The sequence below is a fragment of the Opisthocomus hoazin genome, chromosome 4 (genome assembly GCF_030867145.1).
Source record: "Opisthocomus hoazin isolate bOpiHoa1 chromosome 4, bOpiHoa1.hap1, whole genome shotgun sequence".
Lineage (NCBI taxonomy): Eukaryota > Metazoa > Chordata > Aves > Opisthocomiformes > Opisthocomidae > Opisthocomus > Opisthocomus hoazin.
In genome coordinates this window covers 27,087,968-27,101,122 of record NC_134417.1, presented here as the reverse complement: position 1 = coordinate 27,101,122, position 13,155 = coordinate 27,087,968, and the positions used below count along the sequence as shown (strand labels likewise).

The 13,155-nt window shown below is 53.5% G+C and overlaps 1 protein-coding gene across 3 annotated transcripts in view; it reads left to right on the top strand.

Moving 5' to 3' along the window:
* The window catches only part of SCHIP1 (schwannomin interacting protein 1), a 192,738-nt gene extending 188,808 nt beyond the window's left edge, over positions 1-3,930 (top strand). For all 3 annotated transcript variants that reach the window (XM_075418394.1, XM_075418395.1, XM_009939990.2), the window contains 3 exons: positions 1,009-1,132; positions 2,316-2,409; positions 3,291-3,930. In XM_075418394.1, the coding sequence (XP_075274509.1) occupies positions 1,009-1,132; positions 2,316-2,409; positions 3,291-3,342 (270 nt within the window). In that variant the 3' untranslated portion in view covers positions 3,343-3,930. The remainder of the gene's footprint in view (positions 1-1,008; positions 1,133-2,315; positions 2,410-3,290) is intronic.
* The last annotated feature ends 9,225 nt before the right edge of the window (positions 3,931-13,155 follow it).

The following is a 13,155-nucleotide window of genomic DNA, read 5'->3' as shown; positions in this document are numbered from 1 at the left end:
CACCTCCCTTTACATGGACAGGCTGCAGAGTTGGGCAGAGAGGAACCTGATGGAGTTCAACAAGGGCAAGGGCAGGGTCTTGCACCTGGGGAGGAACAACCCCAGGCACCAGTACAGGCTGGGGCGGACCTGCTGGAGAGCAGCTCTGTGGAGAGGGACCTGGGTGTGCTGGGGGACGACAAAGTGACCATGAGCCAGCAGTGTGCCCTGGCTGCCAAGAAGGCCAATGGGATCCTGGGGTGCATTAGGAGGAGTGTGGCCAGCAGGTCGAGGGAGGTTCTCCTTCCCCTCTACTCTGCTCTGGTGAGGCCCCATCTGCAGTGCTGTGTCCAGTGCTGGGCTCCCCAGTTCAAGAAAGATGAGGAGCTACTGGATAGAGTCCAGCGGAGGGCTACGAGGATGAGGAGGGGACTGGAGCATCTCTCCTTCGAGGAGAGGCTAAGGGAGCTGGGCTTGTTCAGCCTGAAGAAGAGAAGGCTGAGAGGGGACCTTAGAAATGCCTCTAAATATCTGCAGGGTGGGGGTCAGGAGGATGGGGCCAGACTCTGCAGTGGTGCCCAGCGACAGGACAAGGGGCAACGGGCACAAACTGAAGCAGAGGAAGCTCCAGCTGAACACGAGGAAGAACTTCTTCCCTCTGAGGGTGATGGAGCCCTGGCCCAGGCTGCCCAGGGAGGTTGTGGAGTCTCCTTCTCTGGAGATATTCCATCCCCGCCTGGATGCGGTGCTGTGCAGCCTGCTCAGGGTGACCCTGCTTGGGCAGGGGGTTGGGCTGGGTGACCAACAGAGGTCCCTGCCAACCCCGAACATTCTGTGGTTCTGTGAATACATTGGTAGATTTGAAGACGTGGGGCCAACATTGTGAGGATGTTTCGGCTTGTTTTGGTGCTCTCATTGTGGCCATTGGTGTAGGGTCGTGGGAGGGGGATGCAAGCGACGTGAGCTGCCGCTGTTTGGACATACAAATAGCTTGAAGAAAGCAGTAAGAAATTGAAACTGTCTTTTCAGCTGCCACATATGCCTCATATAAGTGAATGCCTGATGAAGAGAAATTTAAAACCCACTGACCTAAGAGACATGACTATCGGGCAGCTACAAGTGATAGTCAATGATCTCCACTCACAGATAGAAAGTAAGTGATGCTTGTTTAATTATTCTGTGTTATGCCCCATTTAATTATTCTTTGTTATGTCCCATTTAATTATTCTTTGGTATGACCCATTTAATTAAGAACAGTTGTCCAGGATACACACAGAAATGTTGGTAAATGTATAAGAACATGAATATATGAAAGAGGCCCGCCACAGAAGCCGGAGTTCTCTCCAGATTTGGCTCCGTCAGCCTTTTCCTTTCGTTTTTTCAGTTTCTCCTAAAGCGTGGCTCCTCGAGAGAGGAGGGTTGCAGCGTTGTGCCAGCACCCAACGCCCCGCTTGTACCCCAAAACCTGGCCGGGTAAAAATAGCCCTGGGAAATCTGCCCGTCCTGAAGCCCCTGCCGTTCAGGGCTCCGTGGCCGCGTCTTCACGTGACGCTGCGCCGTGGCGTCAGCGCCATCCGCAGGTGGAGAAACCCTCTGGTTTAGCAAACACCCCGGGGTCAATCCGCTCTCACAGTGCTTCAGTGCGGTTCGTGGGTCCTGGCATTTGCTCACAGGGACAGTGCCCCACCGCCTCGTCTGTCTTTGCTCTCTCCAGAAGATCCAGGGGTTTTTTTATCCCCAGGGGATCTCCATCTTCCAACTAATTAATTAATTAAATTTTGAGAGTTGCGTCAGGGGAGGTTCAGATCGGATATTAGTTGAAATTTCTTTACTGAAGGAGTGGTCAGGCCTTGGACCAGGCTGCCCAGGGCAGTGGTGGGGTCCCCATCCCTGGAGGGGTTCAAAAAACGTGTGGATGTGGCACCTGGGGACATGGTTTAGCAGGCGTGGGGGTGTTGGGGTGACAGTTGGAACTGATGGTCTTAGAGGTCTCTTCCAACCTTAATGATTCTGTGATTCTACGATTCTCTGGTGGCTGTAGGTCAAAGAGAAGTGTTGGCTGGGGCCTGCTCGTTTTTCATGTGTTCCTTTTCGGTTTCTTCTTCTTCCTTGCACTTTGCCACAGCCCCAAGCAAGGACCTGGCACCGGGAACGTCCCCCTTGAGCAGAGGGGCCGGCTGGGACAGTAACCCCGGAGCGGGACGGGTGGGCAGCGTGCTCTGCGTTGCCGTGGGGAATTAAAAAGCTCAACCCGAGGCTTCCCCATGGGACGTACGGGTCCCAAAGTGGGGTTCCCCGGGACACCCTGGACTCACCCCCTTTCTCCCCGGCACCAGGCTTGAACGAGGAGCTGGTGCAGCTGCTGCTGATCCGGGACGAGCTGCACACGGAGCAGGACGCGATGCTGGTGGACATCGAGGACCTGACCAGGTGAAGGAGGCTCCTCGGGGGGTTCCTCTCCCCTCACGGGTCCCAGCTTGCCGTCGGCAGCGCAGCGGGGTTTGCTTTTAGCAGAATTTCAGTGCTAAAGCTTTTGCCATCAGAGGTAAGGGCTGAGCAGGGCGCTGTGCTCAGGTCCTCTTGAGGACTGCAGTTTCGGAACTGAAGCCCTAAGCTTGCGAAAATAACGGCCTGAATTTGCTTCTGGTTCAAAGCGTCGCGGTGCTGGGTAGCGGCTGGTTGGGATTTGACGGTGCCCAGCCTGGGAAACCTTTTCTGGCAGCTGGGGTGGCTTTGGGAGGGAGCTGGGAGCAGCTCTCGTGCCGCCCGAGGTTGTCGCCTCGGAGTCTTTCGAGATGCCGTCGCTGCGTCGCTTAACGAAGAGCAAGTGATGAAAAGGGGGGGGGGGGGATTGGGGATGGGGGGTGGACCAGGGTCGGTCGGTGAATGCCTACACCAGCTCGCATCTCTTTCTCCTCCTAACTCTTTGCTTCCTAAATGCAATTAGCAGCAGTTTAGTAAATGAAGTTTATTGGGAAGCTGGTGAGGATGGGGGGGGCTTTGCTGCGTGGCAAGGGGCACCGGCTCTCCCCGTCCCCGCATTGTTCGGGGAGGGAAGGATCCTGGCTGACCCAGAACCACCCTGGAGAAGGGTGCCCTCTCCCCTTCAACCACCTCCCGGTCCCCTCCCGCCGCGCAGGAGCCCACCCAGGTACCACACATCCCTCGCCCGCTGCTTGGGGTTTTTTTTTCCTCGTTATTTTTGGTTCCAAGCCAGCGCGGTGCGGACGCTGGCTTGGAGCAGAGCCCTGCGCGTGGCTGGGGGTTCCTCCTCGCCTCGGCGAGTGACGCGGCTTCGTTCCTCCCCACAGACACGCCGAAAGCCAGCAGAAGCACATGGCAGAGAAGATGCCGGCAAAATGAACCCCGGAGCGCCGGGAGCGGAGCTCGAGCGAAGAACTTCATTCTGCTTCTGTCTGTTGTCCAAGCGCTGATGTCCATGGCGGCACCCGGGAAAACCAGTGTTCGTCATTGACCATGTCTGAAGCTTTATGTCCGGTGGTTGGCCTCTGCTTCTTAATTTATTTTAATTTTTTTACTCGTGCCACTAAATATCAGGCATTTTAATAATATTATTACAAAAAATGTACAGTACTTATAACATTATAAACCATGGGTGAGAAGAGAGGGTAGCTTAACTTTATTTTTGTTTGTTTAGAGATTTTGAGTTGAACGATATTTTACCATTGACTACTTTTTTATTCTTCACTGTAGTTTTAAAATAAAGAAACTTGTACTTGACGGTGCTATACAAGTCAAAAAAAATACATGCCTGCCTCGTAGTGAAGTTGTAGCTTTCAGTAATATGTATATTTTAATCAGTTTTCAACATTTTGTGAATGTTGACTACCTGACATTCATTTTTAGATGTGCTATTAACATTCGGTCGGATTCAGAGAGTTACCTTCAAAGTTTTATGTATAAATATGTAAAATAAAAATCAAAAAAATTGTTTCGTAGGGGACGTCTTTTTGTTGCCTTGCGGTTGGCTTTGGTGTTGCACCGGTGATGTATTCCTCGAGCTAAACGTGCGATTCCTGAGCTGCCGTCACCAGACAGAGCCTTTGGTTGTTTGTTGTTGTTGCTGCCAATCACATGAAGTCACGGAGCGAGGACAGGATTTTTGTAGTTATTTATTTGTAAGTTTATAATGTATGTATGACACGGACTTGAGAGATTCTTATAACATTCACTGGGCCCTAATATTGTGACTATTGTTAGAGTCTGTGGGCACATACCATAGATGGGCTTTTTTTAATATTTTATTGTCTGGGCAAAATATTTAAATGACTCACCAATGTCAGAAATAAAAAAAAAAAAAGAAATCTATGTTAAAAAATCTAAGCAGCATATTAAATGTATGATATATGGCAATTACTCACCTCTCTGCCTTTGGGCTGGCCTCCCCGTTAGCGGCTGCGTTCGTCAGCTGAGTGCCGGATGCGTCCCCCTCTGCGCGTACCAGGGACGCCGTGAGACCGCGCAGGTCCGTCTCCATCCCTCCTGGATTTGCTGCGATGCCGAAGCGGCTCGGCCGTCCCCTTCCTCGGGCTGCCCGGCCGTAGCCTGCAGCACGCAACGGCGTTTTACGTTTTAATTCTTTTCTCCTCGGGGGCAAATTCATCTTGGCGAAGGGTCTGGCTGATGACTTATTCAGGGTGTTTTCAGGAAAGCGTCGAGCTGCATTCAAATTTCATTTCCAGCCAAGAATGTATTTTATAAAATGCTTTTTTTCTCGTCTCCCATCCCCCCTCCTCTTTTTGCAGAACGAGCAGGTTCTGGAAGCGCCAGCTCTCGGCAGGGTTCGGTGGGGCTGAGGAGGGGGGGTGTTGGTTTAACTTAGGGGTTTTTTCTCTCTCCCAGGAGTTGCTCGGGGGGGTTCCAGTGGACAGACCCTGTCCCACAGCCCCCGTGGGGGACCGTGTCCCTACCCAGCAGTCACCCTGAGCAGGGACCTGTGCCTGCCCCAGCTTCTGCAGAAAGATGCTGGGCTGGGTTAGGCTGGAGAGCCCTCGCCTGCAGACCAGGGACAATGTAATCTCTTATTTTGCTTTTTTTTTTTTTATTTAATCTATGCAGAAAAAGAAATATATATGTATTGGGGGTGTTTTTCCTGATGGGTCTTGGTTGGCTTGATGCTGTTGCCAGCACATGACCAGCTGGGTTTTATATTTCTGCTCCATAAAATGCCTCGTTTGCAGCGCTCTGAGGCCAAAACCGTCCCCGCGGAGACGGGCAGAAGCGGCTCTGCGTGTACCAGGGAGGAGGTGGATTTAAAGCACCAACAGCAAAAGCCCCAGATCTGAAAAATTTGCTCTCACCTAGAAAGAAAAGAAAAGAGAAAAGAAAAAAGAGAAAAGAGAAGAAAAGAGAAGAAAAGAGAAGAAAAGAAAAGAAAAGAAAAGAAAAGAAAAGAAAAGAAAAGAAAAGAAAAGAAAAGAAAAGAAAAGAAAAGAAAAGAAAAGAGAAAAGAGAAAAAAGAAAAGAAAAGAGAAAAGAAAAGAGAAGAGACAAGAAAAGAAAAGAGAAAAAAGAAAAGAAAAGAGAAAAAAGAAAAGAAAATAAAAGAGAAAAGAGAAAAGAAAAGAGAGAAGAAAAGAGAAGAAAAGAGAAGAAAAGAAGAAAAGAAGAAAAGAAAAGAAAAGAAAAGAAAAAAGAAAAGAAAAGAAAAAAGAAAAGAAAAGAAAAGAAAAGAAAAGAAAAGAAAAGAAAAGAAAAGAAAAGAAAAGAAAAGAAAAGAAAAGAAGAGAAAAGAAAAGAAGAGAAAAGAAAAGAAGAGAAAAGAAAAGAAGAGAAAAGAAGAGAAAAGAAGAGAAAAGAAGAGAAAAGAAGAGAAGAAAAGAAGAAGGCCCCCAGGTGCTCCCGGGGAACCCCGCGCAGCTGCCCCCGGCATCGCCCCTGCCAGGGTCCCGCGCGTGGGGCACGGGGTGAGGCAGCCTGCTCGGGCTGGAGTTTCGTTCCCTTGCTAAGTGCCTTTAACTTGCTGAAGAGAACTAGTTATTCCAGTCATCTACCGCTGGTTTTCCCCCTGACATCCTTAGGGGGGGTCGGGTTTTTGCTTTTTTTTTTTTTTCCAAGAAAAAGCGTGTTTCTGGGTAACTGCATCTCCTTGGCTCTGTGTCCCGCGTACCGAGGTGTCCTGCCGCTGTGTATGACAGCGATGCTGTGGAATTCATGGATTAAACGACTTTTTTTTTTAAAAGAGAAGGGCGTTGCGTGGTTTCTGAGCTGCTGCCCTGTCACAGGCGATATGTATTTTGTCACCAGTTTCTTTCCGGGTCTCGGTCCTGCTTGCTGAGTCTCCTGCGTCCTCCTGGGTGGGTTTTTGGTTCCTCCTCCCCTTGTCCCCACCAAACACAGAGGGTCTGGCACAGGACACCAAACTTGGCAGTGTTTCCCTTCTGCAGGCAGAGAAAAGTACCTCCCCAGACGAGAAGTCACCAAAAATACCTGATGCAGCCAGCAAAAACACCTACCCACCCCGCATACGCACAGGGGGACGGGGGTCCCGCAAGCTCCCCGCATCGCCCAGCCTGCCCCCCCCAGCATCAGGCACGCTTGGCTGTAGCTCATTCCGTATATCCACAGGGAATAGCTGCTCCTCACAGCGTGGGGTTTCGGGGAGTCCCATCCTTAGGGGAGAATTGGGGGGGTGTGGGGGTGTGGTTCTGCCTTGCTTTTTATCCTCTTTTTATTTTTGGATGTTTTTCTCCCATGAATGAGGCGCTGACACGGTTCCACTCCCGGTATCAGTACCGTACCCCGGAGCCGAATTCCCCGGCAGAGGCTCCAGTGGCCCCCAGTCAGAAGGTTGCTTTCGAGGGGGGGTGACCTCAGCAGGGACAGTAAGAAGCAGCTTCTGTTACGACAGCGGCCGCTGCTCCACCCCGGGGACCGGGCTTCCGCCCATCGGGTGCCTGAAGCAGCCCCCCTCGCCCATCACTGGGGGGGGGGGGGGGGGAAATAATGTGTTCATTTGGAGAAAATATTGAAATGACTTAAAAGGCGCAGGAAAGGGCAGGGTATGTTGGAGGGGCTAGGGCAGGCCAATGCCCACCAGCGTTAGCCGCTGCCTGCGGTGATGCTGCTTCCAGAGCCCAGTGGGCACCCAGCAGAGAATTCAAGGGGGGGAGGCTAAAAGAAGGGTGCAGAGCTGTGATCAAGGGCTGCGAATGGGTGTTGTGTCCCCTGGCTGGGGCTGAGCGAGCGTGGGGCAAGGTCTGTGGTATCTGCACCAGCCCCTGCTCCCTGCCTGGCCCTGGCAGCTTGGAAACAGTTTCGGAGGTTCGTGCGTTTTTTCAGCTGTTGCAGCATCTTGTATTTTATTATTTTTGCGTGTTGCCCGAATAGCCGGGCAGGAGAGGAGCTGCCTCTCGGCGTGCTGTGTCCCGTCCCCATCGTGCTCCCCTTCGCCACAGCGTTCCTCAGCCAGCCCCGGCCACCTGGGGAAAAATCTGCTCACCTTCCTCGCCCGCCTCCAGCTGCTCTCACAAGATAATATTTCTTCATTTTTTTTAAGTCTGTCTCTTGGTCCTAAACCGAAAAGCACGAAATGCTGCATTAAAAACCAAAAATCCCTGAGACGGATGTTGAAGCAGCGCTTGGGAACAGAGATGTTGCTTTACGACCCAGACGCTTCCTCGCAATCAAACCTCGTGGCTTGGATTCCTCTATTATTCCCCTATTCCCCTGTTATTTTTTTCCTCCCCTTTTTCGTGAATCCCGCCCCCCCCCCCCCAGCAGCTCCCTGGGCACGGGGCACGCTGCACATCACCTCGCTGGGCCCCGCCACGGACCACGAACCTCCAAAACCACACCGGCGCACGGCGCACGTGGCCTTGGGCTATTCCTAATTCACCCTTCGGAGGACAAGCGCTAACGAATTTCAAAGCACGAAGCCCTGCGCAGGTTGGGGTGGTGGGACTCATCCCCCCCCTGCTTGCTGCCTGCTCCCAGCCCGCTCGAGGACGTGCCCCGCTGCTTCGCGCTGCTGCTGGCGAAGGCGACCAGCACCGAGGAGCTGGTTTTGAACCTCCTGAACACGACCCCATCCTTGCGCAGCCCTGCTTGGCGGAGGGCATCCCCAAGGAAAAGCCATCGGGGGGGCAGGGGGCGGGGGGTTACGGTCCGCACGCACTTCCCTGCAGAAGCCCACATCGTCTCCCGGGGAGTTTCTCTTCCTTCTTATCGTAAAGCAAAGAGAAACCCAAGCGTGCGGGACCCTTCGGCCTCCGCTCACCGCTCCTGAGGTGACCGGGGACATCCCACACGCCGGGCAGGACCGCAGGCAGCAAAGCCACCACGTGCTTTGCCAGCGGGTACTAAGCCTCAGGCTAAAGCAGATTTCCTTGCTCACACGCCGTAGGATTAGACCTTCCCTCCTCACTGACATCAACCAGCAGCTCCTTCCTAGTGGTAAAATATTATTTAAAATTTTTCAAGACCCTTGACTTGGGGTGGGAGGAGGAGGAAGGATCCATGCAGAAGGAATGATCCCAGTTCTCGGCGGTGCAAAAGGCTCCTTCCCAGTGGTAAAATATTATTTAAAATTTTTCAAGACTCTTGACTTGGGGTGGGAGGAGGATGAAAGATCCGAGCAGAAGGAATGATCCCAGTTCTCGGCGGTGCAAAAGGCTCTGGGGTGTCACAGCCTCTTCTGGTTCACAGCTTTTCGTGTTTGATGCGAAACCGGGATGCTGGCTCTACTGCCGGCGGAGCGATGGCCACGACAGGCTGGCAGCAGAGCCTGGCCACCGCGCCGGTCACCGCCGTACCCGCCGACCCCGCGGCTTCCTAACGACCCCATGTTTGGGGAAGAAACATGCCTTCAAATGAAAAGTGAAATAGCTACGGCTGCGTGAAAAAAAAAAGGGAATTGCAGGGTTTCGCGTGGATCTCCTGAGCTGACAGCCTGCGGGCAGCGGCCGTTTCCAGGCAGCCGCTCCGCGCTCCTCCGCTGCGTCAGTGGAACTGCCGGCAGAGCTGGGGGAGGAGGAATTTTCCCAGGTGTTGGCCTCAGCCCACGGCCGAGGTAGGGCTGACACCGCCGGGCAGGCGCGAGATCCGAAAACTCCCGTCGGACGGTCGGGGAGTTTTGTCACAGTAACCGTCGCCCACAGCCACAGCCAGGGCTGTAGGAGACCTCCAAAGCTAGAGTGAGAGCTGGCGAGGGGCTCTTCAGAGCTCCAAAAACACCCAGGGACTTGTTTCTGGGAGTGGGGAAGTGATCTGCTGTGTCCGACCACCCGTCCTGCACCTTCCCAGAATCACAGCATCACAGACTGGTCGGGGTTGGCAGGGCCCTCTGTGGGTCACCCAGTCCAACCCCCTGCCAAAGCAGGGTCACCCAGAGCAGGCTGCACAGCACCGCGTCCAGGCGGGTCTGGAGTATCTCCAGAGAAGGAGGCTCCACAGCCTCCCTGGGCAGCCTGGGCCAGGGCTCCCTCACCCTCAGAGGGAAGAAGTTCTTCCTCGTGTTCAGCTGGAACTTCCTCTGCTTCAGTTTGTGCCCATTGCCCCTTGTCCTGTCGCTGGGCACCACTGCAAAGAGTCTGGCCCCGTCCTCCTGACACCCATCCTGCAGATATTTAGAGGCATTTCTAAGGTCCCCTCTCTCAGCCTTCTCTTCTCCAGGTTGAACAAGCCCAGCTCCCTCAGCCTCTCCTCGGAGGAGAGATGCTCCAGTCCCCTCCTCATCCTCATAGCCCTCCGCTGGACTTTCTCCAGTAGCTCCTCATCTTTCTTGAACTGGGGAGCCCAGCACTGGACACAGCACTGCAGATGGGGCCTCACCAGAGCAGAGTAGAGGGGAAGGAGAACCTCCCTCGACCTGCTGGCCACATTCCTCTTGATGCACCCCAGGAGACCATTGGCCTTCTTGGCAGCCAGGGCACACTGCTGGCTCATGGTCACCTTGTCGTCCCCCAGCACTCCCAGTCCCTCTCCGCAGAGCTGCTCTCCAGCAGGTCCGCCCCAGCCTGTACTGGTGCCTGGGGTTGTTCCTCCCCAGGTGCAGGACCCTGCCCTTGCCCTTGTTGAACCTCATCAGGTTCCTCTGTGCCCAACTCTCCAGTCTGTCCCGGTCTCACTGAATGGCAGCACAGCCTGACGGTGTGTCCACCACTCCTCCCAGCAAACTTGCTGAGGGTGCACTCTAACTCTTCATCCAGATCATTGATTCCCACTGCCTTGGAACGTGGGGTCTGGGGAGAAAAGGGACACCAGCCCCCACGTCCGCACGCAGGTCGAGAGCCTGCAGCAGATGTTCTGGGTTAGAAGCCGTGACGGGATATTGTGCAGTCGTATTTGGGGAAACTTCTAGTCCACTATCACACCGGCAGCCTGCAGCTTAGCACAGCCCATGTGGAAACGGTTTGGGTCTCCTTGCAGGGCCAGCAGCTGGACGGAGCCATGAGCACTACGAAGCCTCTGGGCTCTCGGTGCCTTTGCCGAGGGAAGGACGGCACCTGAAGCGCCGCAGGCCCCATCCACGCAGCCAGCGCAGGGTTTCTTCTTCCCCAGGTTTGAATTTGCTTCTTGCAGTAACCACCCAGTTCCAGCTTCGGAAAATAATGTCAACTTCATCGCAGTTCACAGTACCCAACGCACCTGCTTTCAAGTGACCTCATTTCATTTTCTGTACTCTTCATAAAATCCAATATTGCCATTTTTTTCTTAATCAAAACCATGAGCAGATGCCTGGGGACAGCTGAAAACTCATTTATGGTGCTACCACACATTTCCTCCTCTCCATACTACATCTCCTCCATGGTAGCAGTAACGAGCTGGTTGACGAACAGGAGCTGCCCTGGTGCTGTGGGACATGAGGAGCAGTCCATGCTGCCTTGGCCTGGGAGGAAAATATTTGATCTGAAAGCACGAGCTCTTGTGCTGCTTCTTGCCTAGCTTCTGGTTTTGGAGGACAGTGACAGGGAAGAGTAATATTAACCAAGTCCGGGTGTGCTCGGACATCGTGGTCGATACCTCACCCGTCTGTAATACGAAAGGCGCTGGGAAAACTGGCAGTAGGCTCGCATCGGCTGACCACGGTGGGCACGTCGTTCAACCTACGTATAATTAGGTTTTCCACCTGTAAAATGTCTCTCAAAAGCACTGTGAGAATTTAATTGGTTAATGGTGGTAAACCTCTGTTTCTCAAAGAGACAGTACGTTGTCTATGATATATAGATATTAATTAAATTATATAAATGATATGTCAGTGTCATTTCAAAATCAGATATATTCCTAAGCCTAAGTTAAAAACTCCTTTTAGGATGCATTAGTAGCAATTACAGCTATAGAATCCCAACATTTATGCAATCAAGTAATTATCAGGCAAATTACGACATGAGCAGTCTTTAATGAATCTAACCCGAAAAGTTAAAGTAACCCCGAGGTTGAACCCACGCCTTGACCTGTCGCCCTGTCCCGAGCAGAGCAGCTCCCCAGGGTGACGTCCCAGCCCCAGAGCCGCCCGGCCGTGGGACGCGGGGCTGCCCCGTGCTGCCACGCTCGGCGAGTTTCTTTACCAGCAGCAGCTTCCCCTTCCAGCGCAGGAGGGTCCAGATGTCAGCTGGCACGGAGCGAGCGGCTGCGGCGGGGTGGCCGAGCCCCGCGTCGCGCTGGAGGTCCTCAAGGCTCCACGGATAGGTGAGCAGCAGCTTCCTCTCATTGGCTCCAAAGCCTCTGCTCCCATCTGGGCTTCGCAGCGGAGGTGATGCGCAGGTACCGGGCTACAGCGAGAGCGACAGACGTTTGCGCACCCACGAGACGACCATAACAGAGGCTAAAAAAAGAAAAAATTAAAATAAGAAAAAAATAAAATCCAACATGGAGCACAGCAGGCAGCTCTGCAAATCGCTCTTTCTGATTTCGGAGGGCTGCTCCTCCCAGGTGTTGAGGGAGAGGGCTCTGGGTGCCACCCTCCCTCGGCACCCTCGTTAATGGGGCCGTGACAAGAGAAGCCTCGCCAGAGCCGCCACGCTCTCCCCAGCCCATGGAAATGAGGGGTTATGCTGCTGCCAGGGCAACACAACCTGACCCACCCCACGGTTGCCACTGGGGTGTTTTTTTTTGCTTTCTCCTCATCTGAGAAAAGTCCAGCTCTCCACGCTGGCTGGCAGGAGCGGGCCAAGCTGCGTGGGTTCCTGGGACCTGATGGGTGTCTGCTCCTCCGAGCAATCACCCGCGCTTGGGGAAAAGCACTGGAAACAGCTCAAAGACAACTATACGGCTTCAACCAATTTAAATGTGATGTTGCTTTCATGCCCTAATTGAACCGAATCCAGAAATTTCCATTTTGATTATTTTTAAATCAAAACAAAATTTGTTAAAACTGCATTAAAAATAAATTCCACTAAATAAATTGAGTTGTCTAAGGCGTGACCCCCTATTTTTGCCCGCTGGCCTCCTGCGGTCAGCAGAGCTGCAGCCTCACGCCAGCACGCATGCTGCAAGCGAGGCCAGGCGTGCGAAGGCAGACGCCGACCTCGGTACCGCCAGCTTTCCTCTGCCGATGCTGCCGCCAGAGTGAAACAAGCCGCTAACCCACGCAGAGCCCCTCATCCGCATCGGGTGGCAGCCAGCTCAAGCAAGCCAGCGCTGGGGTCCGGCGGGGCTCCAGCCACCCAGCCCGCGCCAGGAGCCCGCGGCGGCCGGCTCCCCAGACCCACAGCGGGGTAAAGCTCTGCCAGGAGAGACGCACATCCCAGCCTCTGGCCATTAAATATAAAACCTTTATCTGTGACGGGTTTCACGCGGCGTTTGTTCGGATTCGAACCAGTTTAGTGCTTCCCAGTCCTTCCATACGGGCACGGCAAAGCCCCCCGGAGAGCTGCCACCCCGTGCCCCTCCACCCCCCCACGCACACGCTTTGGCAGTCCTTCCCCTTTCGCTGCTGAGGGTGAGGTAATCCACAATTCGAAGCAAGTGCAGCTGCTGTAAGTATCTTTGATGTTCTCCTTCGCGGCGACTTTCAGAGCCGAAGGCTGCGCTGCCTGCGAGGTGGTCGTCGTCCCCACGGATTCGGCAAATGGAGCAAGCAAATATTTGTGGTACGGAAAGCTGGGAGACAAACGGCACTTGCTCACGTATGTAACCTGTGCTTTACTCACACTCTACTCACACGTGTGATCCTTACTCCTGCAAGCACACCGGCTGCTCCAGACCCTCCTACTG